This window comes from Neovison vison, chromosome 11 (genome assembly GCF_020171115.1).
Source record: "Neovison vison isolate M4711 chromosome 11, ASM_NN_V1, whole genome shotgun sequence".
Taxonomy (NCBI): domain Eukaryota; kingdom Metazoa; phylum Chordata; class Mammalia; order Carnivora; family Mustelidae; genus Neogale; species Neogale vison.
In genome coordinates this window covers 210,402,767-210,429,660 of record NC_058101.1, presented here as the reverse complement: position 1 = coordinate 210,429,660, position 26,894 = coordinate 210,402,767, and the positions used below count along the sequence as shown (strand labels likewise).

Below are 26,894 nucleotides of genomic sequence, written 5' to 3'. Positions count from 1 at the left end.
CAAAAATAAGGGTAAATATGATGAAGAGAAGGAATATGACTGTAAAGGTGAAAATTTTAAAAAGAATTCTAAAAAAGGAATTGATAAGTCGGTTAGAAAAAGAAAAAAAAAGAGGAGGGAATGTGTTCAAGCTGGAGATTAGAACAAAGCCATGTGCTAGATTAGGGTATATTTTGATCTATTAGAAGAAATTGTATCCCAATTTTTTTTAGGAAAGAACCCACCTATATGTATATAAAAAATAAGGTTAAATATAATAAAGGGATAAAATATGACTATAACAATAAAGGTTTAAAAAGACTTTTTTAGAAAGGTCTTGTTAAGATAAACTAGTTAAAAAACATTAAAAGAGGAAAGAGGAAATGTAAAAAAAATAGAGTAAGAAAAAAATAAAAGAAAATTTACCTTTGCAAGACAAAAGGATCATGGGAAAAAGCCATGAATTGTATGCGCTGCTTTCCCCGCGGAGTCCCTCTGTTCTCCTCCATCAGTGAGCGCGGTCTGGCTGCTGGTCTTGCCGATCTCCCGCCCGTGGTGCCTGTTGCCGGGATTCTCACGTGTCTTTGCCGGAGGCGGAAGTGCGCGCCCTTGCCGGGGGCGGGGCTAAGTCACCTGCTCGGGTTCGCGCTCGGAGCTTTGGTTCCCTGCGCGCTTTCCGTAGAGTCCGGACGCGGAGAAGATGGCGGCCGCCCAGTCTCTGGCTGGAGGAGCGGAGCGCTCGGGCGGCTCCTCAGCGCGCCCTCGGGGTTGAGCCGTCCGTCCCTCCGGTCTCTGTGGTCTCCGCTGCAGTCCGAGCTCGCCCGCCTGTGACCGGGCGTTCTGTGTCTGGCGCGCGGCCCCGTTTGGAGTCTCCGAACCCCGCAGATGCCTGTCGTGCTGCTTCTCCCAGAGCAGGAAGGTGAGTCTCCCCGGGTCTGTCTCTTGTGAAAGACCCGAGAGGACCCGCACCCAAGGACGCCTTCCCGGACCACTGGATGCAATAAGCAAGAGGATTTTATTCGGGCATGCTCGGGCGCCCAGGGACACTCGACCACGAAATCCGCGAGGATGGGTCAGTGTCTGAGAGCCCCGATCTGTTCCGGGAGTGACTTAATATAGAGTCTTACAGTCGGTTCCGGCAGAGCCCGCGCTTTTCTGGCCAGTAATTTTAAAGCGTTACAGCAAGGTCTGCAGCAGGCAGCCAATCCTTGAAGACAAACCACACGTTTTGGCCAGTCGCCGCTCAGGCGGCGTACAGTAGAGGGTACGCGTGGAACTGCAGGTCTCTAGCCCTTTCAGTGCGCGTGCTGGGCTGCACGTCTCCGGCCGTGGTACGGGAAACAACCCTTATCAATTTTACTTAGTAGTAGGGACAATCTTTTTTTTTTTTTTTTTTTTTTTTTTTTTAGTAGGGGAAAATCTTAACAGGGGAAGGGTAGAACTTTATTTGATTACACAGCGGGGGTTAAAGCAATTTTTCATTTCTCAGCAAAGCATTAAAAGCATAATTATACAGAAGCCAGAAACAGCTGGGTTAAACATAGAATTTTGCTTTTTACATTTTTCCTTTGTTATCCTGTTGTGCTGCTTGCTGACGCCCCTATCTATGGTCAGCTGGCCACAGTTCCTTAGCTAGCAAAAGCTGGTTATAAGAAGAACGTGTTAAAACTTATAGGCTGTACTATGGCTCTGACCTGGGGTCCTTCACTTGGAGTCCTTGCACAGTCCCCACCTGTGCCACGGAGCACAGTTCACGGTAACCCCGGGCTGAGAACTCACGCCTCCGCTCCGTCTCTGCCGCGCTTCCCCGCTCCAATCCCTGCGAGCTCCGTGACACTCGGACACCCCGATCCTTCTGTGACCCCGCGGGACCTGAGACCGCACTGTCCCTCTGGGCTCCAGCTCAGTTTAGCCTCTGGAACGGCGCCCTCGGTGCAGCGGACTAATAGAGGCTCCGATGTCGTGCTCCGCTGCTCCTGCGCTTGCTGGGAGCCGGCCGCTCCCCCCCGCGGTCTGTCTTCCTGTGGGTTCGATTCCCTCCTCCGCTTCCAGAAAGTGGTTGATTTTCTGTTCCTAGAATCGCTGTTCTTCTTCTCTTCCATCTCCTGCTGAGTCTGTAGGAGTTCACAGTGGTTTGATAACTGTCTGGCTGATCTCCTGTGACCTGATGCGATCCATATTTTTAAAGTGAATGATTTTTAAATATAATAGTTAATAGATAGTTCTATCCAATTTGGCACAGCTTTCTTTTAATACTATTTCAGTTCTTTTCAAGATGATCGTAGCTACAGACCAATATTTGACTATGGTTTATCTGTTACTGACTTACAGGGTAGAATCACAGTGAAGATTTAAATTAAATTAGAATAATTGCCTTCAAGGGTCGAGAGTCTCACTGTTGTCCCTGCGGATATTTAAAAGTTTATGGGAAAATGACAAGAGTAAACATATGTGTTCATTGATTTTTAATCAATTTAACTCTGCAGTTATTAATAAGGAACCATTGTATGGTTAACGAGTGGCTTCCACTCTGCTTATCCACACTGACTTTTGAAACAAATGCCATTCCTGGCAACCGTGTTCTTTAGGTGTGGTGTCAGTAGGCTGGCGAAGATGCCACTTGGCCTCCTGCGCTGTTACCCCCCCTTCAGCACATAACAGACGTGTGAAACGCTCTAGGAACCAAGCAGGCTCTCCCTGGATAAAGCGATATGCATAGATTCATACACACGTCCGCAGCAGATGCAAGCAGTGTGTGTGGATACACATATGCGGTGTGTGTGAGGACAGGTCCCTGCCAACATGCAGCACGACGCACTCCGCCATCCGGGGAAGGAGGTCCTGCCACTTGCAACACTATGAAATTCTCCTGTGGCATTCCTTCCACTGTCAGCCTAGAAATGGACTCCCAATCCCAAGGATGCTTCTTGAGTTAAATGGCTTAAATGAGATATTGAATCCTACCAGCAAGAAGGTCAGCTAATGGGGAAGAGGGATGGGAATCAGTAACCCTTGCTCGGGGCGAGGGCACAGCAACATGTCCTGCCTGACAGAACAAGGAGGCTGGCTTGAAGTTTTCTGGCAGCAAGTCCTCTGAGGTCACCCCGACTCACCTGTCACCTGAGCTCTTGTACCTTTTCAAGAAGCAGAATTTGGCTCAGTGGGCAAAGGGGTTGTAAATTGGGATATGGTTTGTCTTTGACCTATTCCCAGAGTCCCACAGACTTGCACTGATGTGTGTTCTCAAAAACTAAAAGTCCGTCCTCTGAAAAACAATCTGAGGGGTTTGCAGTGGGGGGTGGGAGGTTGGGGTACCAGGTGGTGGGTATTATAGAGGGCACAGCTTGCATGGAGCACTGGGTGTGGTGAAAAAATAATGAATACTGTTTTTCTGAAAATAAATAAATTGGAAAAAAAAAAACAACTAAAAGTCCGTCAACTCACTAGTCAACATTCATTAGGCAAATATACTTGTCAAGGACTGTATGCTAAGTCCAGAGCCATACTCCATGTCTAGAGGCTTAGTTCCTCATCTGTAAAATGGGAGAAATGTTACCTATTCCAAGTCAAACAAACAGATCACAATCCTGGGTGGATGAATGGCTCTATCTCCCATAAGACCATGGAATGATGAACCTGAAAACATTGCTTTGAGCCCAATAAGCCAGTCACGGGAAGGGAAATACTGTTGATCTCACTTTTATGTGAAATAGAGAAAAGCCAAACTCTGAAACAGATCGAATGGCGGTCATCAGGGCCGGGGGGAGGGGAACCTGGGGAGAGGTTTGTCAAAGGGTCTAACCTTGTAATGATAGAATGAATAATTTCTGAAGACCAGTACACAACATAAGGACTGTAGTTAACAAGACAATATGATTTACTTGAAAGTTGCTAGAAGAGTAGATTTTAAATGTTCTCACCCCAAGGGAATGTAACTGTCTGAGGGAATAGATGGGTTAATTTGCTTGGAATGATTAACCAATAGCAACAAAATGCCAAGTCGGTCCTATGAAAAAGAATGCATTTAGTATCTCTACAGTCCACATTTTCCTAAAGCCTGTGTGATTTTATGTTAGATTAATATTCATGAGAATACTTTTTAAGTGAAATTATTGGCAAAGCTTAGGACAAGCCCTACCATTGCTAAGACAGTGCCAGAAATGTGTGATACATAAACTTGCTTTACGTACCAGTAAGGTGATTATGCATCTTTTCTAGAATGGCCAGAAGGAGCAAACTCACACATACCAGTCCCAATCACGGGACCGTGTACAGCTCAAGACTCATCTTACCCCATGATGAAGGGGAAAACAGTTTTGACATTGTCCTAAAAAACACATATGCTAATTGGAAGGGGAGATGAACCATGAGAGACTATGGACTCTGAAAAACAATCTGAGGGGTTTGAAGTGGTGGGGGGGTGGGAGGTTGGGGTACCAGGTGGTGGGTATTATAGAGGGCACAGCTTGCATGGAGCACTGGGTGTGGTGAAAAAATAATGAATACTGTTTTTCTGAAAATAAATAAATTGGAAAAATAAAAAAAAACACATATGCTAAAAATATCAAAGAGAAAATGATCAGTGATCTGGAAATCAAAGCGATTTTTTCTTTTTCTACTGTTGCTGTTGCTGGTCTTCATGCATTGGCTGTGCATGTGTTTATTGTGGAAATCTGTAGGCAACATCTTTTTTAATTATTAGAAAATGATACTGATACTCGTCCATGTCTAGCACCAAGTGTTAACTGTTTTGAAAGTCCAAGTAATACAGGAGACAAAGAATGTTTTTCCTGTTGGCAAAACCCAGAACCTGTCTTCACAGATAGTTATAAAACAACCCACCAGGATATTGGACAGAGCAGAGGATTAGAAAAAGGTACTGGAGGTTTCATTTTCCAGGTCACTGACTTCGATCCAGACTGGTCTGCTGCCACAGAGACCTGTAATTCAGATATGACCTTGCACCGCCAGTGGACCAGGTCCCCCTGCCCTGAAGGGCATGACCCTGAGTAGGGTGGGGCCACTCTCCAGTCTAGGAGGGAGACGGTGCCAGCAGTGGTGCTGCTTTCCTCCGTCAGCCTCCTCCCCCTGTCTGGAGGGTGGACATGGGGCCCAGAGGACTTCCCACTGAGGAATGATGTCTGAGCCTGCTGCCGCTTGACTGTCTTATCCTGTTACTCGTCTGTCTGAGTCCATTCCTGGACTTCATTCCAAGCAATTCCCTGACGTTTAGTCTTTAAGCGTTAGAGGACAGGATTTGTCACTCTCTCTCCCAAATGATCCTCTTTTCTTGACCTTTGGGTTAATTCCTAATGCTTGGCTTGCTGAGGTTGTGGACATGTTCATGACCCTCTCAAATCCCTGTGGTCTGTCCTGGGCCCCTTTGCCCCATATCTAATAGACTCAATTGTCCTCCTCCTGCTCCTTCCTTGACATAGATGGATGTTCTCATGGTCTTAAGTGAGCCCAGAGTTACTGCTTTGGATCCCACGGTTATTCTAGGAGGAGTACAAGGAGATGCCAGATCTGTCCCATTTGACATTCCTACTTGGCAGAGACATGTCTGTGTGCAGAAAGGTAGGAATGGCCGTCTCTTAATGACCTTAACTTCTGACCATTTTACAGCGCGGAGCTGTTTCAGTTGTTCATGTCATGAGCAAAAAATAAAAGCATAGAAACCATTTAATATGAATTTATTGAGACTCTCCTGTATGCGCAGTACTGCAAGGATGAGGGAAATTAGTAAAATGCTTGTGATACCCTCAAGAGGCTCCCAGTTCAGTCAGGGAAGCAGACATCTGCACAGCCACCGAGTACACCAGACAGATTCTTACCTTTTCCACGAGAAGAACATGAGCAAGTTCTGGTGGAGTGTAAGGGCGAGCGTGGTCGGTCGGACCTCAGATAATACGGGCAAGAGTTTTAGAGGGAAAATCTTTTCGGAAAGCTTTGAAATGTCAGAAGAGTGTAAACAGGCAAAAGTCAGCTACAGGGTTCCAGATGGGGGAGGGCAGGAGGAGTACGCGTGGAAGCACGGTCACACGGGGCAGCCAGGGAGCAGCCGTGGTCCCTTGTGGGCTACGGAGGACTCAGGAAAGAACTTACAGGAGATAAGGCAGGTGATGGTTGGAGTCTCGTCAGGAAGGACCTTCAATCCCGTGCTAAGAAAGTTGACGTCTTTCTCAGACTGACTTAGGGTCATGAAAGCATTTTTATAAAAGGGTGTGACGTGATTGAATGTGGGCATCAGCACAGACTGTCACTGTTCTTCCCAGCGGTCCTTGTTATCTACTTAGCTGACGAGTCTCAACTCAGATATCACCCAATGTAGGAGTGGCTTCCCCCCAGGAAGAGTGGAAAGCCCCTCTCGGGGGAGCAGATGGCAATCTGCAACCCCCATTTGGTGACACGCATCCTGTGTCAGCACTGCTGATGCACGCTGGGCACCGAAGCTGGCTCCAGCTCTGTCTGCAGGGCCCGGGATGCTGTTAGGCACATGCAGGTCATTTGTAAAGTTGATTTGAATTGTGTTTAGGGCCATTGATGTCATAGTTGCACAGAGTGGATGAGAACATAGGGAGGGAATGAGACCTCTTCAACAGCACGAGTGAAGGTTTCAGTTTCGCCAGGGCACAGGCAGTGCCTGGTTAGAACAGCGGCATGGGGGGGCACCTGGGTGGCTCAGTGGGTTAAGCTGCTCCCTTCGGCTCAGGTCATGATCTCAGGGTCCTGGGATCAAGTCCCACATCAGGCTCTCTGCTCAGCGGGGAGCCTTCTTCCCTCTCTGCCTGCCTCTCTGCCTACCTGTGATCTCTCTCTGTCAAATAAATAAATAAATCAAATCTTTAAAAAAAAAAAAAAATTTAGAACAGCGGCATGTAGCAGGCATCACCGGGTTCCAAGGCCACGGCTTAGCGTCTGAATAATTTTGCGCTCAGGTCCAGAAGGTGTCTGTGAGATGAGGATATGTTGCACGCTCTGATCCCTCCCTTAGATACACGGCTGTCATGACTGCTTTGGTGTGGCCAGAATTATACATCTGGGAGCTTGCCACTTACAGAATCCCATGGGGCATGCATGGTGTGTCTGTGTCTAAGCATCTGCCGAAGGGTTTAATGACCACCAGAGGCTGAGCTGGGGGTGGGTGCTGAAGACATTTCTGGAGCAGGTGAACGGTGACCGCTCTGTATATCCTAAGGGGTTATTAAGTTGAGGAGACAGTAGATTTCCTGTCCAGGTTGGAGAGACATGGAGCTCTGGGAGAGGCCATCCAGGTCTGATGCCCGGAGTTGTGCTCATCTGCGTGCAGAGACGTTGGTCTTGGGGCACAAAGCGAGCCGCTGCTATTTTCCTGGCACTGATTCTCCTCTCCTTCCTTGCTTTCCTCCAGTGCCATGAAGGAATATGTTTTCTCCAACAAAGACAACACCTACACCCGACACATCCCAGCCTGGCAGTGTGGCAGGAAGGATTGCCTAGACTAATGCACGCTTTGTGAAGGTCGCTCTTCTATTTAGGTGTCCGGTGTGTGCTGAGCGTCTGTTATATGCCCAGCACTTTGATAGGTTTCAGAAAGATAATACAAGGTTCCTGTGGGGATAATACAAGCTTCCTGTGTTACTGGCAAGACAGCCATTCAATAAATAATCACACAAATCATCAGGACATCACTGAAATGTCTGCACGAGAGGTGCCAGGAGAAGACATTATCAGGGAGGAACAACCTCAACATCACAGTCAAGTCAGGCTTCCATGACAATGTGAACCGTAATCCGAAACTTACAGGAGGACCAGGAATGACTAGGCCAGTGAAGAGGAAAGGGCACCGGGGTGGTTGGGTGTCCCGGATCACGGCAAGAGAGCAGTATGTGCAAAGGTCTTGAGGAAGGAAGGAGCAGATGGGGCTTTCTGTGGGGGGACTGAACCACAGACAAGCACATTCCAGTGTAGACACCAAGGGGAAGGTACGGAGCCTAGAAATAGGAGCCAGAGATCTGAAAGGAGGATAGAATACTCAAGAGACTCAAAATCATTTTTGTAAACAGCATAGACTATACAAGGGGAGCCCAGACACAAGCGTGTGTGAGGTTTGCAAGACGGGGAGAATGGGGACACCTGGGGGCTCAGTTGTTAAGCATCTGCCTTTAGCTGAGGCCATGATCCCAGAGTCCTGGGCTCGGGCCCCACATTGGGCTCCCTGCCTGGCAGGAAGCCTGCTTCTCCCTCTCTCACTTCTCCTGCTTGTGTTCCTGCTCTATCTCTCTCTGTCAAATAAATAAATAAAAACCTTAAGAAAGAGAGAGAGAGGAGAAGGTTATCAGTGTTTACACCTGAGAGAACCTTCACGTGTGCCTTGAGCAAAGAGTGAAGCCAGAGAGAGAAACTCTGTCCTGGAGAGAGCAGACCTGTGTGACAGCCCGTCAGGAACGCCACGGCTAGTGGAAGGAACGTCAAACAGAATGAGCTGATTGTGATGAAAGAAAGATTGTTCTCATGGGGAGGTCGTCTTCTGTGGCATGATTTTAAAGAGGCTATGGATGGGTGGTTTTCTTGTTTGTTTGTTTGTTTCTCCCAAAGGGTAGATGTGTGGGTGTAAAACTTTTGGGATCAATTTCTAGAAATCTCTGGAAATGCATATATCGTTGGGTCCATTATCAAAGGAACGAGACCGAGACAAAGTGAATGTTATGTAAAGCTTTATTCTATGCCAAGCATTAGAAGTCAGACTGACGGGCCAGGGCCGCCTCTGAAGAGAGCGACCCCCCTTGGTCTTACAGGCTAGTTTTTATAGGGCACAACTGCAGACCTCTTTGTATAAGGCTTTGGCTAATTGTATGTCTTTTACCTGTCTGGCCTTATTTTAGGTGTGTGTTTCAGCAACGGTTACCTGGACCTGCTATCACTAACTGCTGAGGCATTTACTAAACAACAGAATGGCTACCTACGCAACACAGAGTCCTTCTGGCTCAGCAGGCCCAGGCAGGCCCTAGGGGTTTAACAGGTTTTAACGTGGCATCGGCCCCAACAATATAACTATCGTGTTACACGTGTTTCTGTGTCTACGTATATTTATGTGTGCACAGACTTCTGCCTCTCTTCTCCAACAATATAACTATTGTGTTACACGTGTTTCTGTGTCTACGTATATTTATGTGTGCACACACACGCGCACAGACTTCTGCCTCTTCTTTCCATGAACTCCCATTTGAAGAACTACCTTTAGCTTCCATTGTTTCTTTCATCAAAGTCTAAAACAGAGCTTAGAATAGCAGTCTGAACTCAACATATATTCATAAGACAATGGTGTTCCCTAGTAACACAAATAACACTCAATCAGAAACACGACATTTCAGGAACCTTTTTTGTATCAGATTCTCCCGTTTACTTTTCATAAAACAGAGATAAATGGAACACCACCCTCTGAATCATGTTGGTTACGTGTCCATGAGAGCACAGGAAAATGTGAGGACTTCTCTGGGTGTAATGACTTTCCCTGGATGACAAGCAATCAGCTCTTCCAAGTGATTGGTTTATGAAATTCTCCAGGCTCCTTAGGGAGGGTGGGTGATTTACAGTCTGTGTTGATGGTATTAGTGCTTTCTGGCTTCTTAGTCATCACAGTTAAAGACGTTTAACTACAGAGAAACTCCCAGCAATTTATATGATGGTTTTCTAAAGACATAAGAAATCTGGCTTAATGTCAAAGAAGTGCTCAGACAGAGCTCTCTCAAGAACCTTAGCATTTTCAAATGCGTTTTGGAAAATTATCTCGATAAATTGACTCCATGTTTTTCAAGTTACATAAGTAAAATGAATGAGTCACAGACACAAGGCTGTAATATTTGAGAAGAACAACGTCTCAAACCCCTCATTTTATACTGGGGCAGTGTGGGGCTGAGGGAGGTTAGGTGGGAGCGGAAGTTGTGGATGGATTATAAATAAAACCATGAAATTTATGGTAAAGCTATTTGGAGAAAGTGGAACAGTCTGGTCAGTTCTATTTTGGCTCAAAGAAGGTCGTCTTTGCTTTAAGTACCCTGTGGGTCCTACATCTATTTTTACTGTTGGCAGGAGCAAAACCTTGTTGAATCTTTGAAAGAAATGAGTTTGTCAGTGGATTAGATTGCCTAATTTGGCAATCTTGGGGGGAAGAGTGAGAACTATCAATTCCTTTAGCCATGTCTAAAGGGACCACTCAGTATTCTCACTGTGAAGTTCTATGGGTTTTTTGACCTAGTTTGAGATGTTCCAGAAATGAAATGCATCTAACATTCCCTCAGAAAGACTCTTTCCTGACAGATCACGTTGAGGTGTCCTTAATTTTTTTAAGTCCAAATATATTTGAATCCCCTGATTTCTCCAGATTACTTTCCTGGGTTTTCACATGTTTAGTATTTTTTTAAAAAGTAAGAGTACGTTAGATACCCTCAGCTAATAGGCAAAGGCATGTGTTGATCTATGTCATTATTAAATCCTTTCTGAAAAATGTTTCTGCTTTGTATCTTATACTCACTGTGTATGTCAATTTGGAAACCAAATCCAGCCGACTTTGAAGACCTAGAGCTAAGAACTAAGGAAGACTTTTAAGAGGCAAAAGCCCAGGATGATGCATGCTAAGTCACTGATAATTTTACAGTGTTAAACTGAGATTAGAGGGATGGCATTGTCTACTGAATTTCTTTCTTTCTGGACTGCTTTAGAATGAAAGGTTCGATATATATATTCAAAGGGTTGTTTTTCCATTGTGGTCCTAACAAGTTCACACAAACATGGTGGCTTAAACCAACACAAATTTATTATCTTCTGGTTGTACGGGTTATAAATCTTACAGAGGCTCTGCTGGAATAAAATCAAGGTGTCAGTAGGGCTGTGTTCCTCCTCAAGGCTCCAGGGGGGATGCATGTTTGCCTTCTCCTTTTGCAGCTTTGTAAGGTCACTCACATTCTTTGGCTCATGGATTCTTCATCTGCGGGGTCAACCACCATGGTTACAGTTCTCACATGCATCCCCCGACCTCTTTGGTAGGTTCCTTCTTCTCCGTGACTCTCTTCTTCTGTTTCCCCCTTCCATTTGTAAGCATGTTGGTGATGACATTGGGCTCCCCCATAATCCAGGAGAATCTCTCCTTTGTCTGTATCTTTATCCCATCTTTGAAGTCCCCTTCAGTGATGTAGTCACAGGCTCTAGAGATTACGATGTGGGCACCTTTGGGTGCCTTTATGATGCCACAGAGGTTGGCATCAATTGATTCTTTACTTCTAAATTATTTGCTTCTCAATCTTCTCTAACCCATCCAAGTTCTTGGTAAATCTATTAGAACATCCACTGGCTTGTCTGTTAGTCAACTTCCTTTAAATTCGTGTGCAGTTAAGGAACAATTGACTTTATAATGTAAGTTTACTGTTAGATGGCAGCTTTAAGATTATCACAGGCCTGTGGAAGAGAGCCAAAAATCTCACAATTCCCAAAAATATGTCTGATACAGAACAACCACCAACTCAACACCCCAAAGAAAGAGGATGTGAGTATTTGTTATTTTCCACGGACACATTCAGAAACCCATGCATATTAATCCATTCTGGAGTGTGACTCATTTGCATGGCTCTAACCATGGGCAATGAATTATATAATTATTAAAAATCCTCACATTTGATTCTGTGTAAAATGAATCTATACAGAAAGAAGATATTTTTTCAAAGCTATTTACATGACCTTGATATACATCATCTAATTATCTATCTGCTCAGTATTTTTACAAATCGCCTTATATATATCCAAGCAAGGGTCAGCAGACTGTGGTCCATCAGCTAAATCTCATCTATACAGTTTTTACACTGTTCAGTGTCTGAAAAACCATCAACAAAGAGTAAAAATTATCTTTCTCTGACTGACTTAATTTCACTTAGCATAACACTCTCTAGTTCCATCCATGTCACTGTAATAGCAAGATTTCATTCTCTTTTATGGCTCAGTAGTATTCCATCTCACACACACACACACACACACACACACACATCTTCTTTCTCTGCTCATCAGTTGACAGATTGTTGGGGTTCTTCCCTATAGCCAGTAGTTTTTCTGAGTAGATAATGCTGCTATAAACTTTGGGGTGATTTCACTCATGTGTGTGATATAAAATACAAAACAAATGAGCAAAGGGGAAGGAAGAGAGAGTGTTGGAGTGCAAACCAGGAAACAGACTCTTAACTGCAAAGAACAAACTGATGGGACCAGGGGTGGGGGGGACAGGGGTCACAGGCGCTGGGGATGAAGGCGTGCCCCTGCCGTGATGAGCACTGGGTGATACACAGAAGTGCTGAATCACTATATTGTATACCCAAAAGTAGTATTGCACGGTATGTTAGCTAACTAGAATTTAAAATATAAAATTGAAGAGAGAGAAAAGAAAGAGTAACATTATGTTTCTTGGGAAAATAGCATGAAAAGCGAGGGTCTGTCAGTGGACTGTTGCTGGAACCTAACCTTCCCCGCTCTGTGGCTGCCTTTGAACTCCAGCAGCAGCGCTGACAGCTGCAGCAGAAACCGTGCGACGAGTAAACCGTAAAATATGTGTGCCTGGCCCTTTGCAGATGAAGTGTGTCGATTAACACAGAGCTGGCATTGGGGGTGCGGGTTTGGTATGTGGAACACGTGGGAAACGAAGAAGGGATTTATTTCCGTGCATTGCTAATGTTGATACACCACTAAAATGCAATCAGACCCAGGTTCTGAGATCAGAACCATTCAAAAAGAATCTAATTAAGAAAAAAAATACTGTAAGATCCATAACAAATAAACATGGGATTCAGTTATGAAACTTTCAGTAAGTGTATGTAGGTAAGCTGGATAGATCTGGGTTTTTGAATCCAGACGTTAGTTATTTTCTGGTCCTTGCCAGTATTAGGCAAAGAGGTAACCTATTTCCAAGAGAATCTGTAGCATCAACTCCCCAAGGGAAACAGGTGAGAGGGGGCGGGAGCCTTCAAACAAAATATCAAAATAATGAAATGTTTCCTGGAAGCAGCTATATCCGACTTCAGCAGTCAGAGCTACATAAACCCAAGCAAATCGGCAGATCTGAGTTGTGCATTTCCTCTAACAGACGATTATTTCAAACAGTGACATAGACACTGTTGCAATTGGTTACAGTCAAGGTTTGCTTTTAACTGTAAATGCATACTGCGCATTTTCAAACCTGAGAGTTTAAATTGAACACCCCGACATCAGAAAGCTTGCCTCCATATTTCATTTGATGCTGTTTTCCTCCCAGGTAATGGAGTAAGGAGGGAAACACTCCACACACCACCCGTGCCTGGTAAATCTGGCACACAGAATACAGTTTCCAGCTGACCAAGAAGCTCCAGGGTCCACCGGGCAGCCCACAAAGGGCAGCACCGGTTTCAGTAACAAGCAATTGCTTAAAACTTTTCTGATCACCCACACTAATAATACAAGTCATTTTGAAAACAGATTTGGCAAAATAATTACACAATGCAGAGCCATTGATGACATTTAAAATGTGCATCAGGGACATTTATACATGTATCAAAATCATTTCTCTTAACCCCTTGCTGGGGGTACGTTCAGGTCCAGTTTACAGACTGGCAGGTGGAGGTTCAAAGAGCTCCGACAAGGCAGCTGCACCCAGCCGCCTCCCTGAGCACCCGAATCCAGGGATCCCTCTGCCGTCGGCCCAAACTGACGCTGCCGTGGAGTTCACAGGGGGACTTTTATCACCTGGGACGACTTTCACTTCCTAATGATGCAGGTTTTCAGCAGGAAATAAATTTCTCACTTTTTTCCTGACAACTAAAGCACACAGTGTCAAGGAGGATGGGGAGCTTAAACAGCTTAGCCAGAGATGGATTGTGTCTGATTTTGGAAGATTGAATTGTGTTTAATATACTGCTTTCCCCAAACAGAATTTTATTTCATTTCAAATCTCTCTGACAGTGCTTGTCACCACTTCCCTATGTGCGGCTCCTCTTCCCGCGGGTGGGAGAGGCCCGTGCTGTGGACTGTGGGACGGGCCCCTAGAAATACGGGATGCTGTCCAGCGTGATAAACAGCGGATCTGAGGGCAGTAACGGTGAAACCGAATCATGAAGCGTCCAAAGAGTGAAAAGCGCGGTGTTACCATTTGCCTGTTTCTTGTCTTTTTTATAATTCATTATGACTGAGGTCCTGATGAAAAGGAACAAGTGATCCAAAGAATATCTTCTCATGGATCCGTCGTTAATAAGGAAGAATAAACATGTCAAGTGTTGGCGAAAGCCTTCCCTCCCTCAAGGGTAAACCCAGCACCGATGGGTGGACACACATGAAACTGCCCGGGGCTTTTCAAGGTTTTGGTGCAGCTCCACAATGATCTCAAAATAACGACCGTCAGTAGTCAGTTGTTAACATGGGTTTGCTATAGGACATTTGCTCGGTTGGCTTATAAGGGAGATTTTTTCTGGTTCTCTCTTCCAGGTTGACTGGCATGAACCTCCCTTCTCCCGTCATAAGTAGCAAGAATTGGTTACGACTCCATTTTACATCTGACAGTAACCATCGGCGCAAAGGATTTAATGCACAGTTTCAAGGTAAGAATGCCCCATTTTCTATATTTAAAAAAAGAAGATATTTTGGTCTTTTTACCCTCAAACTTTAAGATTCTCTTGCTAGAGATAGAGCAAGAGATAGAAGCTTAAAAATACCCTCTAGCTCTTTTATGCACAATTAGCGCTGGAAATTCTGCAGATACTCCTAATAATTTCTCAGTAAGACTTTATTACTTTGACAGTATATCATGTATTTTCTTGTTTTGCTTTAATTATTACTGAGTTTTTAAAAATAAGTTTTTATCAGTAAGTTTTTTTTATTAAGTTGCAACATACATGGTTTAATACAACAAAAAACACTTAATCAAGTGAAAAAAATAAACTGAACAATAAACAAATAAACACTCAAACAAAATATTTTCTATTGGAAACATGCTAAGATGAATATGGGGTTTCATTATCATCTTTACTGCAATTTTCTTATTCATTCATTTTAACCAGAAAATATCCGTAGCTAACCAGAAAATATCCGTAGCTGGCTGGCTGTTTTCTTGACCCACTCATTAAAACTGGTACAGCATATAAGTTACATGAACATGCATAAGTGTATCATCCTACTGCTTCCAGATGTAAAATATATCCACAGTACATAAATCCAGCTACCTGCTTTAATAATTTACAGGTAAGTGAATATCAAAAGAAAAACACGAGATGTTTTTTGGAGCTGAGAGAAACGGAGTCTGTAGTCACTGACACGCAGTTCTGATTTTGAAACTTCCTCTTTGTATCAAATTTTTAGTGTTTATACCTGGATAGTATTGTGTCACTGCATGTATGTTTTGTTGGGATTTTTTTTTTTAAGATTATTTACTTATTTTAGAAAGAGAGAGAGAGAGAGGGAGAGAGACAGAGAGCAGGGGGAGGGAGGAGGAGACACAGTCCTGAAGCAGACTCCCCGCTGAGAGCAGAGTCCCTCATGGGGACTTGGGGGCTCCTTTCTAGGACCCTGAGATCATGACCTGATCTGAAATCAAGATTCAGACCCTTAACTGGCTGAGCCACTCAGGTGCCCCACCCATATGTTTTTAAAAATTAATAATCCTTATCAATACCATAAAAAGTTTCAATTTATTAGGAGATCCACTGAAAACAGTCCACTTTGCATTTGCAAGGAACAATAGTATGACTGTGTCAGAAAGCAGGATGTGCTCCCAGGAAACCTCTCATCTTCCCCCAAATCATGACTGTGAGAATGTCGAGAGTTCAGTTAGAGCACATTCCTTAAGCACTCGCTGTGCGCACGCCAGGACCCGAAATGAGGAAATTATAATAACCCCCATGTCCAGAATCTCATTGGTCAGAAAAACAGTTTGCAAACAACCCCCATGAAAGGCAGAATGGAAACCAAAGTCATGGCAGCCACTTTGGGAGATTTTAGTAATGTTCTAGCAAATGGTCTGAATGTGTCCTTCTAAAGCACAATTTAAATCCCATAATGCCTTCAATGTATCTTTTTGGGCAAGAAGTAGAAAACTAAGCGTGATTTGCAGGAAATTAAATACAGATGGTGCTGAGGGGCACATGTGGAGGTGAGCAGACTTTATTTGCCACCTGCTCCCTGGGGCACGCCAACCTTCACAGAATGTGCCTGACTTTAGAACGCAGGGCCAATTTTGTTTCACCAAAATGCATCTGGTCCATCATCAGGAGCACTGCCCATCTCACATTATCTGTGGATGTGCCAGAAAGTTCCTTATTTTATCCACTTGGACTGCCTTCCAAGTTTTACAGGAGTCATACCAATTGGTTTCTTGTCCTGGAATCTAGACAAGGCTGAGCTCCTTTTTCAGACCTGCCTCTATTTGCCTTTATCTTTTAAGACCATATACTGTATCTGCAGTCCTAACAGGGTACCTGTGACATATGTGATATGTACGTACGACGTGGACGGACACATGGGTGGGGGAGGGGAGGTCACACAGGGACACGGTAGGTGGGCTGTGAAGTACTCCATGAGGTCTTGTAGGGAAATCCACCTGAATTTGGTCTGTATCAATCCCCATTCACTGATACATCTATCTCTAACATAAAACAACCATAAATTAATATTCCGAAGGCAAAGTGACTGACCAGTAGGTAGGGAGGTAGATCAATAGAGAGTCCTTTCTAAACAGTGGTTTGATCTTCAAAGGTCCTGATATTGATTAATATATTGGCATTGAACTGCAGAAAAAAATTCTAGGTGTCAGTCCTCCAACCTGATCAGTGAATTTGGCGTCTGTACCAGTGACTGGAAGAGAGGAAAAAAAACAAAATTGAAGACAATCCAAATTGGCAGATATAAGTAACATTCTGGTTGACAGAAAATTCAAATAATTTAGACACATTAGCCATTGAGAAATATATATATATATATATATATATATATATATATATATATATATATCTGTGTCTGTGAATGAGTTGGGTTCCCTCTCAATGTCCCTCATCAGCCTCCCACTTGACCATCTCTGCATGACTTTGCAACCAGGAGCGTCCATGGTTTTCATTCCACAGGCCAATGAGAACCTTCCCGACACACAGGGAAAAACGGATTTTTCACTGACGTCTTCCCTTCATTCCCTGTTGATATCTGTACTGTACTTTTGTTGCAATAAAACAAAACAAGGTTGTGGTTACCCACACAAATGAAAAACAGGAAAGCATGGTAGAAGAGCAATCCAGAAAACCAACAAGAAAAACAACAATAGTTATAGTGAAAATTCCCATAGTGTTTGCCAGATGCTATTTTAATATCTATGCCTGTATTCTGTCGAAGAATCTGAATCTTGGATCAGTCAGTGGAGGAAGGGGCACCTTCTGAGAAACACATGTGTCTGTGCTTGCTGCCTTTGAAACACAACTGCAGTCGCATTTATCACTTGTGGTCATGGTTAAGGATCTATACAGACTCCATCAGTGTTCCTTGGAGTAAGAATATGATTCCAGACTAGGTGGGATCCCAGTAAAAACCCCATGGGGTTCTAAGCCGCTGACAGAGTCTTCCAGTGGTAGCTCCTGATGACAGAGTGCTTTTTTGTTCAAGAGTACTATGCCTATGAAGAAGAGTATAACTTCTAAAAACAAAGAATATCTTCTTTTTAACGTGGTGCTCTTCTCGGTCAAATAATCAACCACCACTATAAAATGTGTTTTCGACTTTCATGTCTAAGTCCTTTATTCTTTTAATTTCACACTGTGTTCTTTGGCTTTTATCTCTTCAATCACGCCATCAAATTATGCCAAAAGTAGTAGTGTGCTTGACTGACAAGTAAGACGGCCCTGGGGCCGCTCTTCCAAAATCTATTCGCTATCAAGATAGCATCGTGGACAAAGGAGTGGCAAATGCAGTAAAAGCCACTGGATATATTTGTGTGTATATATATATTAGGTTCTTGTGGAATGGCAGATTTATGTGGGACACATTATTTCTTTAAGTCAGCTGAAACTTGAGCCCATTCTTTATCTGTTGCTGCCATCATTAATTATAATTAAATAAGTGCCTTGTTAGCACCATCAGTCATGTAGACACTTTTGATGTCTAAACAAGATAGATTTTTTAAAGATACATTAATACTGAAGCACAAATGCCTCGTCGCTATTAAGTAGCAATGTGTGTTGAGCTGCAGTCTTACTTTGTCTACTGGGCTGTGTATAAAAATACAATTTTTACAAAATGCAATTCCTATTGATTTCTGAAACTGATAAGTCATTTTAACTGTTTGTAATAAAACTGCAGTTTATATAGAGAGCACCTGTCTCGTAAATCAAAGGAAAACCTGACAATGGATTTTAAAATGTTGGGTTGACACAAATAATTAGCTTTCTCTTTAAGTGATACTTGTATATAATGACTAACTTTAGTTTTTAGTAAAATGGAGAATTTATATAAAATAAGGCTTTCGTGTTGTTAAAATATATCTTGGAAAATTGGGAGCTTCATCTTTTCAGATTAATTCCAATTTGGATGACATGTCCGCTCGCCCATTCCGCAGTGCTCCCTGAGACACAATCACAAAAGCTCTACCTAGAGATGATACACATGGTCTATCCTAGCACTGGTGCGTGTGTCTGTCTCTCCCTTTAGGACAGAAGCTCTGCAAATAGTAGTAAAGGCCGTAATCTAGAATCCAAAAGGCTCTCAATTAATATATGCTGAAGAAAAAAAGGAAACCAAATGAGCTGCTCCTACTCCCCCCAGACCCCAGGGACAGCTGGTGGGCAGAAGTAGTGAGGTGCCCTGTGGACGATGCTCTCACTCACTTGCATGACGTGGACGGGCGCTGCTCTTCCAAGGGGACTTTTCGGGTAGGTAGGGACACATCAAATCAAAACAAGTTAGCAACCTCTAATCTTATTACTTCTAAAAAATTCTGAAAACTTCTAAACCTCTAACAGAGAAACTGCTTTTAATAAATATAACTTCACTCAAATCAGATACACAGCCACTTTCCCACTTTCCCTAAATATGTAAGTTAGCTTCTCTTGGAACCAAAGATTCTTGCAAAGTGCCAATGCTGGTCCTTTAAAAATTCGAAAAAGATGCCAGTCTCTGTGTTCCAGGCTGCTGAATCTTGGCCTGCTCTCTTTTGTCAAGTACTTTCTGCCTCGTGTCCCTTGCTGTCTTACTCTACAAAGTCAAAATAACATTGACCTCACAGAATCCTTGCAGATAGCTAAGAAAATCACCAGTGTAACAAGGGCTCTCCAGGCCACACCGGAGTGTGAGAGCATTTGTTACCCGTCTGTAGTCCTTCTTCATGCCTGGTACGTGCCCAGCCCAAATTAACTAACGCAGCTTCATATTGCAAGTTTTAAGAGATATTTTAAAATTTCAAAAATGGGCAGATGCTGTCGGCAGAACGTTGAACTGGTGTACCATTCTCTCGAAGACTGTTTCACGGTGAAGCTGAACCAAGGCATTCTCTAGAACCCAGTGTCTACACTCCACATCCGAGCTTGTCGGAAGTGAGTGCATCTGTGCGATGAACTTCTTATATCAAGACTGAACTCAGACGCTTCATTCAGTTATCAACATGATGCCGCTGGAATTAACCACAGTGTTCACCAGCAGTGGATCAGATCAGGAAATTATACATGTTCATGCAAGGGCATACTAAAGAAAAATGACTGTACACCCCTCAAGAGTGAATCTCATCAGCGTAACACTGAGTGAGAGGAACCAGACACAGAAGCACCACAGTGCACGGTCCGCGCAAATGTCATCACATAGGGGCGCCTGGGGGGCTCAGTCAGTTCAGTGTCTGACTCTTAGTTTTGGCTCAGGTCATGATCTCGGGGTTGTGAGATCAAGCCACGTGTTGGGTTCTGCACTCAGCACAAAGTCAGCTTGAGATTGTCTCTCAAATAGATAAGTAAATCTTTTAAAAATAAATATAATAATACAATATAAATAATAACTTGGGACAATATATACATATACAATTTAGGAATCTAAAAACTAATTATTGAGTGCATGCTTGTTACTAAAAGAGCATCCTGCTGTGTGTGTGTGTGTGTGTGTGTGTATAATACTTAAACTTAAAAAGTGTTTTTTTAAAAATGCTCAGAACAGCGCCTTTCCAAGAGGATGGCAAGTTTTTCAGAACTTTCTTTTTACAAATAAGATCAGGCAAAAATACCTAGAGAACTCCTACTCACTGTCATGTTGCTAATTATTGTCCAAATTAGAAGCTACATCCCACACACAAGGACGGGGGGGATCGCAAGGCCGGTACCCACGCCACACAGCTTGTAGATGGCCGCGTCAGGGCGTAAACAGAACTCTCCATTTTTTCTTTTCAACGTCATCCTTTCCAACCCTATTTTTGCAATTGACTTGCTGCACGGCTTCTACTATTTCCAATCACAACATCTTTCTTTGGGGAGCAGTGATTTATTTTTGTAAAACAGAAATCCCAGTGAAGAAAGCAATACTTCAGGGCAGCTATAAGTGAGTAGCAACTTAATCTGCTTTCTCAGGTTGATCTGTTCCAAGCAGAAAACTGGCAGACCACTGGGGGAACAGGTGCCATAATGATGGGGAGGGGTTGGCAGAAATAATGAATCTGGAGCTTGAAGCCTTGGATAACTGACTGAGTAAATATATTCATGGGAAATGAATGTGTGTGTGTGTGTCTGTGTGTGTGTAACTAAGGGACAACATGAAAGCAGAGGATAGATCCAGCAGAAAGCTAAAGAGGAGCAAGGGAACAGCTTCACAGCACAGCCCAGGGCAGTCTTGGACGATCAGAAAGGCTCCCTGGGAACTGAGGGTGCCACTTTGCAGACAGGCGGTCCACCGTGTGAGTCCTGCCCCTGCCGGGCATGGCTGAGAGGGAACGGGGATTGGAGGTCGAATTCCCTGTTCTCAGTCCAGCGAGGCATGGGTCAATGGAGTCATGCTAGACAGGAAGCGCTGCTGGAGCAGAGCCCGTTGCTGTTCTGTATATGGGGGGAAAGAACCATCATCACCTGTGCACAGAGGCGGAGATCAAAAAGAGAATACCTCTGAAGCATCTAACAGGGTGCCCAGAATGGGATCGCCTGTGTCTCATGAACTTGGGGAACATACCTGTGTTAATCTGCTGATGCATCTTACAGACTTAGCTTAAAACATCCAATGAGGGCTTGTGCAGGATTGTATTACTTCCTCAGACTTCCTGCAACTTCTTGGCATGGTTTTCACTGCCCAGCTGCTTCATTTCTTACATCTCTGTTTACTCTTTCCATTTACCCTACTCCCCTGTCCCGAGTACACTGACCGTGCATTGGATGCCACCTTGATGTCGCAAGTACAATGACCATGCATTGAGTGCCACCTTGCATCATTTGGAAATCATTTCTCTCCATTTCCCTTACTGGGTATCTGCAGTGTGGCCCACAGTGTGCCAGGAACATGGAATCCAACAGGACGAATCATGTTTCAGCCCAATGCCAGCAAAGAGGTCAAGGGAGACACGTAAACTGACAAGTCCCATACAATGTGGGTGAAGTTATGCACAAAATGCCCTTGAATTAGAAAGCTGCACCTCAGTGGACTGGGCAGGGAGCAGAGGGCATTTGTGGGAGGTTTCCCGGAGGAGAGGCTGCCTAGACTGCGTTCGGTAGCCAGGAAAGAGGCAGGAGAGGATTCCAAGAGAGAAAGGCGAGCAGACCTGGAGAAGCAGGACACGCACGATGTGTTCAGGCTCCTGCACATATTGATGGTTCAATATTGAAGTGTGAAGGGAGTCGGGCAGAGCAATGAGAAATAAAGCTGGAAAGGGACGGCTGGCTCTGGGAAGGATTTTATGCTATCCGTAAAAACTTAGCTGCACCATGAGCAAACAATCAAGATCACCGGCGTGTTGGAGAAGATGAAGACAGAGAACAGCGTATACAGTTTTACCAACAGCGCCACTGGTAGGTTCCCCTTTGTTAGCTGGCAGGGAGCGCCCAGGGATTTCTCAGAAATGAGGGCCATGTACTGGAACGTTCTAAAACACTGACCATGGGAACAAAGATTGTCCCCAGACCACCATATTTAAAGAAGGGGAAAATGTTCCTGAGGTATATAAATTGGCCCCAGAGGGATCAAATGCCCTTCCGTCAAAGGCTTAGCCAAATCAAATTTGATGAATTAATATATTTGAGAAAGAAAGTGTCCACCGGAAGTGTGTGTATGTGTTTGGTGGGGACAGTCTTGGAAACTTCTTCAAAGCCCAGTGACCCAGGAGCTAGACAAGATCCTGATGTGAAGCCCAGTGACGTGCATTCCCCGGATCGGCAACTGTGGTCTGTGAGCAGCCCAGCTCCGTCCAGGGGACACAGGTATGGACGGGATGAATCAGCACATTCAGCCTCTTTTCCCAGGGAGTGGACATTCCAGAGAAGATGAGAGAATTGATCAAACACATTGAAAAAATAGCAGGTGCCAAGTACAGTTGAAAAACTTCATTCAGTCATGAAAGGCCCTTCTGGGGGAGGGGCACCTCCCTGCAATCTGAACAGCTTATGAAGGTCAAGACGATCAATGAGCAAATCGCACAGAGAAAGCCGCGGGGACGGGAGGGGCAGAAGAAGAACAGGGAGATGGGAAGTGACAAAGCACGAGAGAAGCACTCGTGCAAAATCCCGTAGGGACTTGCGAGGGTGTTGGGGGGGCTACGCGGGGTTTAGGTATAAGGCAAGGCTTCAGAATGTCTGATTTCCATTTTGAACACACTGAGATTTCCTGCAGAAAATGCACTTCCATACATTAATATTCTGTCCCCGTGATGAGTTGTGGCGTCCATTGTAAATTAATAAATGATCATGGTGGTTCTTCCTTCTTACCTCGAACCTTGGTTACCTGGCCACATCCTGCTACAGTACTAGAGAATTACGCTTTCTGGTCTACAACGCTGAGGGCACACCTGCGCCAAAGTGATTAGTTAAGCTGACCTTCCCAGAGGGGCTTTGTCCTGGCTCAAGTGAGAGGCACCTTTACTGCTCTCCTTTGTCCAAACTGCCATTTGGCCAAAACCTTTTACCTACTTAACAGTGTGGTCTTGCACTAGATGTCTAACAACAATCTCTTAGACATGCCCCATGTATCTTGTAAAAGGGGATAAATAAAACAGGTACAATTTTGTGTGTCTCTCCTTGTATTAAAAAATCCTCAATGTGGGGTGCCTGGGTGGCTCAGTGGGTTAAGCCTCTGTCTTTGGCTTGGGTCATGATCCTGGGATCCTGGGATCAAGCCCCGTATTGGGCTCTCTGTTCAGCAGGGAGCCTGCTTCCTTCTCTCTCTCTCTCTCTCTCCCTCTCTGCCTACTTGTGATCTCTGTCAAATAAATAAATAAAATCTTAAAAAAAATCCTCAATGTAAAAATCCATTCCGAACCACTGTTTGATATCTACTAAGGACAGAACGAAGAGAATGGGCTTAAACTTCAGTAGTAATTATTTTGACTAGACATTGAGGGTGATTTCTTACTAATGTTGAAATAAAGTAATGTATTTCCTAAGGAAAGTATGCACTTTCATTCCTCAGAGATGTTCAATTAATAGATAGAGTTCTCACCTCAGGGAAGCCGTAATGGGGTAAATGAACTTTTGAGTTCGTTCCAGACTTTTGATTTAAATCTATGCATTTTCATGCACCAATTTATTTTAAGGTTATGTTGGAAATATTAGCCCATGATAAATCCTAGTCCTCATATATAAAACCACTTAAACCAAAAACTCTCTCTTTCTAAACTTCAAAATGTGGTTTACCCTGGAAAACTGAAAGCCAGCGTCACCCCGGTTTACAACAGACTCATAAATGGAAACAGCCGGTTGATGCTCAATTTTTTTTTGTTGTTGTTTCAAGATTTTATGTATTCATTTGACAGAAATCACAAGCAGACAGAGAGGCAGGCAGAGAGAGAGGAGGAAGCAGGCTCCCTGCTGAGCAGAGAGCCCGATGCAGGACTCGATCCCAGGAGCCTGGGATCATGACCCGAGCCGAAGGCAGAGGCTTTAACCCACTGAGCCACCCAGGTGCCCCTGATGCTCGGTTCTTAGGCTTGGAGACTATAAAGGCTTACCAGGGTTATTATCCCCTTGGTGAATTGTCTTCCTACAGTTTCTGCTTATGTGATGTCAACGCACCTTGTTCTGGTTTTCCGTTGAACAAACCCCTCACCGTACTCATCCTTCAAGCCTTCCCTGTCTCGCTGGCAGTGTGGTCAGTCAGATTTGAGGACCGTGTTTAGGGCTTTGCCAAACGCACATACCACCTCTCAAAGGCAGGTGACAAACGCCCTGGAAGCTGAGACAGCACGGTCTACACTGCCCGCCCCAGGAGGCTGTCAAGCCAGGGTGTTAGCGTTTACCTGGAGAGCGGAGCCTCCTAGTGTGGCTCCTCCCTGGAGCTGCTGCACAACCCCTTCCCCAAAGCGCTGACCGGGAGGGGCTGTAGGGTGCCCAAGGGCCATGCCGGCTCGCTCAGAGCCCCGGGAAGCCAGTCGGCTTTGGAAGCCACACCGCTTGTTCTCGTCATCGTCTGGGGCGGGTTCCTCAGCTGAGCCATGTGGCTCAGTCCACGTCCTGGTCATCCGGGACGAGGCGGTGAGCCTCGGTACTCCAGGTGACTGCCGCGTCGCAGGGCAGCCTCACGCCGCTTGCAGAAGGCTGGGGCAGACGTCGGAGTCTACACAGCCCTCAGCACGGGTGCAGATGTGAGTTTAAGTGGGTTGGAAACAGCATGTAGCGGGAGGATGCGTGCGGTGAGCCGCTCAGGACGGTGAGTGTTGGGTCGCGGGCGGGTTCGTTTGTTCGCACATCGCTTCAGGGCACCGCACGTCTGGCTCTGCTGCTCCTCTGAAAGGCCTTTCTTGACCATGACAGCTCCCAGCAGGTTTCTCCGAGGGTCCCTTCTGCCGGGCAGGCAGCCCTGGAGATGGTCTCCAAGGGCTCACCAGGCTCTAGCCAGCGATTTTGCACAGGTGACCACCATGATCTTTACCATTGGAAAGGCTGTAGATTCCCCTCCACGAGGATGGGAAATTTCCTTTCCTTTCCTTTTCTTTTTTCTTTTTCTTTTAAGATTTTACTTACTTATTTGAGAGAGACAGAGAAAGAGCATGAGAAAGGAGAAGTTCAGAGGAAGAAGCAGACTCCCCCCAGATCTGGGAGCCCCATGCGGGACTCGATTCCAGGACTCCGGGTTCATGACCTGAGCCAAAGGCAGTGGCTTAACCAACTGAGCCCCCCAGGCACCCTGAAGTTTACTTTTGACCATGACTTGTACACAATCCATTAATCCCTGGATATATAGGGAATTAATTGAAGGGTATATAATATACGGAGGATAGAGTTCTCTTATCCCATAGATATTTTGGAATTTGCCTTGAAACTAATAGGGGCTTAGTTTTTACCAGACATATATTGGGCTGCAATTCAGCTTAGCTGACCATGTTTATTGTTAAAATATTGACTTGTGAATTATCTGCATGAAATGACAAATAGCCACAACCTATTTATCTGAATGGCCTCCTGAATGCCCTGCACCCTGCGTGCGCCGGGCTCTCCTGCAAAATGCGTCAGTGGTAACTCACAAACTTCCTTAAATATTTAAGGTCTAGACCTTCACAGCTGCCCAGAGGTAGGGGAGCCAGCAGCTTCTGCTCTGGTTGATTTGTGCCTGCTAAAAATATTTTTAAATATCATGCCTGAATATGGTTGTAAGAGCTGTATGTGACTCTTCATTGATCATGCTATTAAGTTCTCTAGAAATATGTAGCAAAACAAGCATAGATGTCCTTTTTTCTAAAGGAATATACACCAAGGCTTGTGAATACTTACGTTAATACATGTTTCTAAGTCACCCACTCTTCATTGTAATCCAGTGGTAACTTTCTTTGGCTGTATTTTTTTTTCTTTATTTGTTGTTTTGTTTTATTTTGCTTTGTTTGTTTTGTTTTGTTTTGTTTTTTACTTCCAAAATGTTTAAAAGACTTCCATACCAAATCTTCTCATGTTATAAAAGCCCTTATACTTCCCAAGCCTGGGGTTCAAAGCTGGTGGTGCGGAGTTCCCGGGCCAGTGCGGCGGTAGCTCCCGTTATGCACAAGCTGCTGAGCAGACACCGAAGCTCCCGGGGACAATGCTCTGGCCTCCCACTTCAGACTCATCTTTTCATCCACATTCCAGACCCCCGTGCACCGAGTGTCCTGGACCTGTCGCCCCCCCACCCCCCCGGCCATTCCTTCCCACCACAAACTGCGGCCTCTCGGTCTTTATATTTTTCCTCTCTGAAAAAGCCTTCCTGGACCCCGTTGCCAGCAGCAGCCATGCACCCGTATGTACCTGTACAGCCTGTAGCCTTTTCTTACCACTTTTGTGGTGAGCTTCACTGAGGTACAGTTGACAAAATTATCAACATTTAAAGTGTGCTTTCAGATGATCTCTTCGCACAGTACGAGAGGATCTCCTCCCGCAAGCTAAAGAGCACACATCCATAACCTCACATACTTGCCTTTTTAAAAAAATTTTGATGAAAACATTTAGGTTCTCCTCTCTTAGCAAATTTCAGCTGTACGATAAACTGTGTTCAGCTGTAGTCACCAGGGTACCCATTAGAGCCTCCGACGTTTTCATTTTATGACGAGGGCTGGACCCTTCCACCGACCGCTCGTGATTTCCCCCACCTCCAGCCCCTGGAAACCACCTTTCTGGTGTCTACAGTTTCTAAGTTCAACTTTTCTTTTAAGATACATATCCCATATTTGCTCGCGATGTTGCTATACCTAGTTTGTGTTTTGTGTTGTGAATGTGCAGACACATTCTCTGGTGTCTCCATCACTGGGCAGCGATTTTTTTTTT

At 44.6% G+C, this 26,894-nt stretch overlaps 1 protein-coding gene across 1 annotated transcript in view; it reads left to right on the top strand.

Moving 5' to 3' along the window:
* The first annotated feature begins 14,451 nt into the window (after window positions 1–14,451).
* Window positions 14,452–26,894, top strand: part of CSMD1 (CUB and Sushi multiple domains 1) — a 732,674-nt gene continuing 720,231 nt past the window's right edge. Inside the window, exon 1 of the mRNA XM_044225749.1 lies at window positions 14,452–14,564. Coding sequence (XP_044081684.1) covers window positions 14,462–14,564 — 103 coding nt within the window. The 5' untranslated portion in view covers window positions 14,452–14,461. The remainder of the gene's footprint in view (window positions 14,565–26,894) is intronic.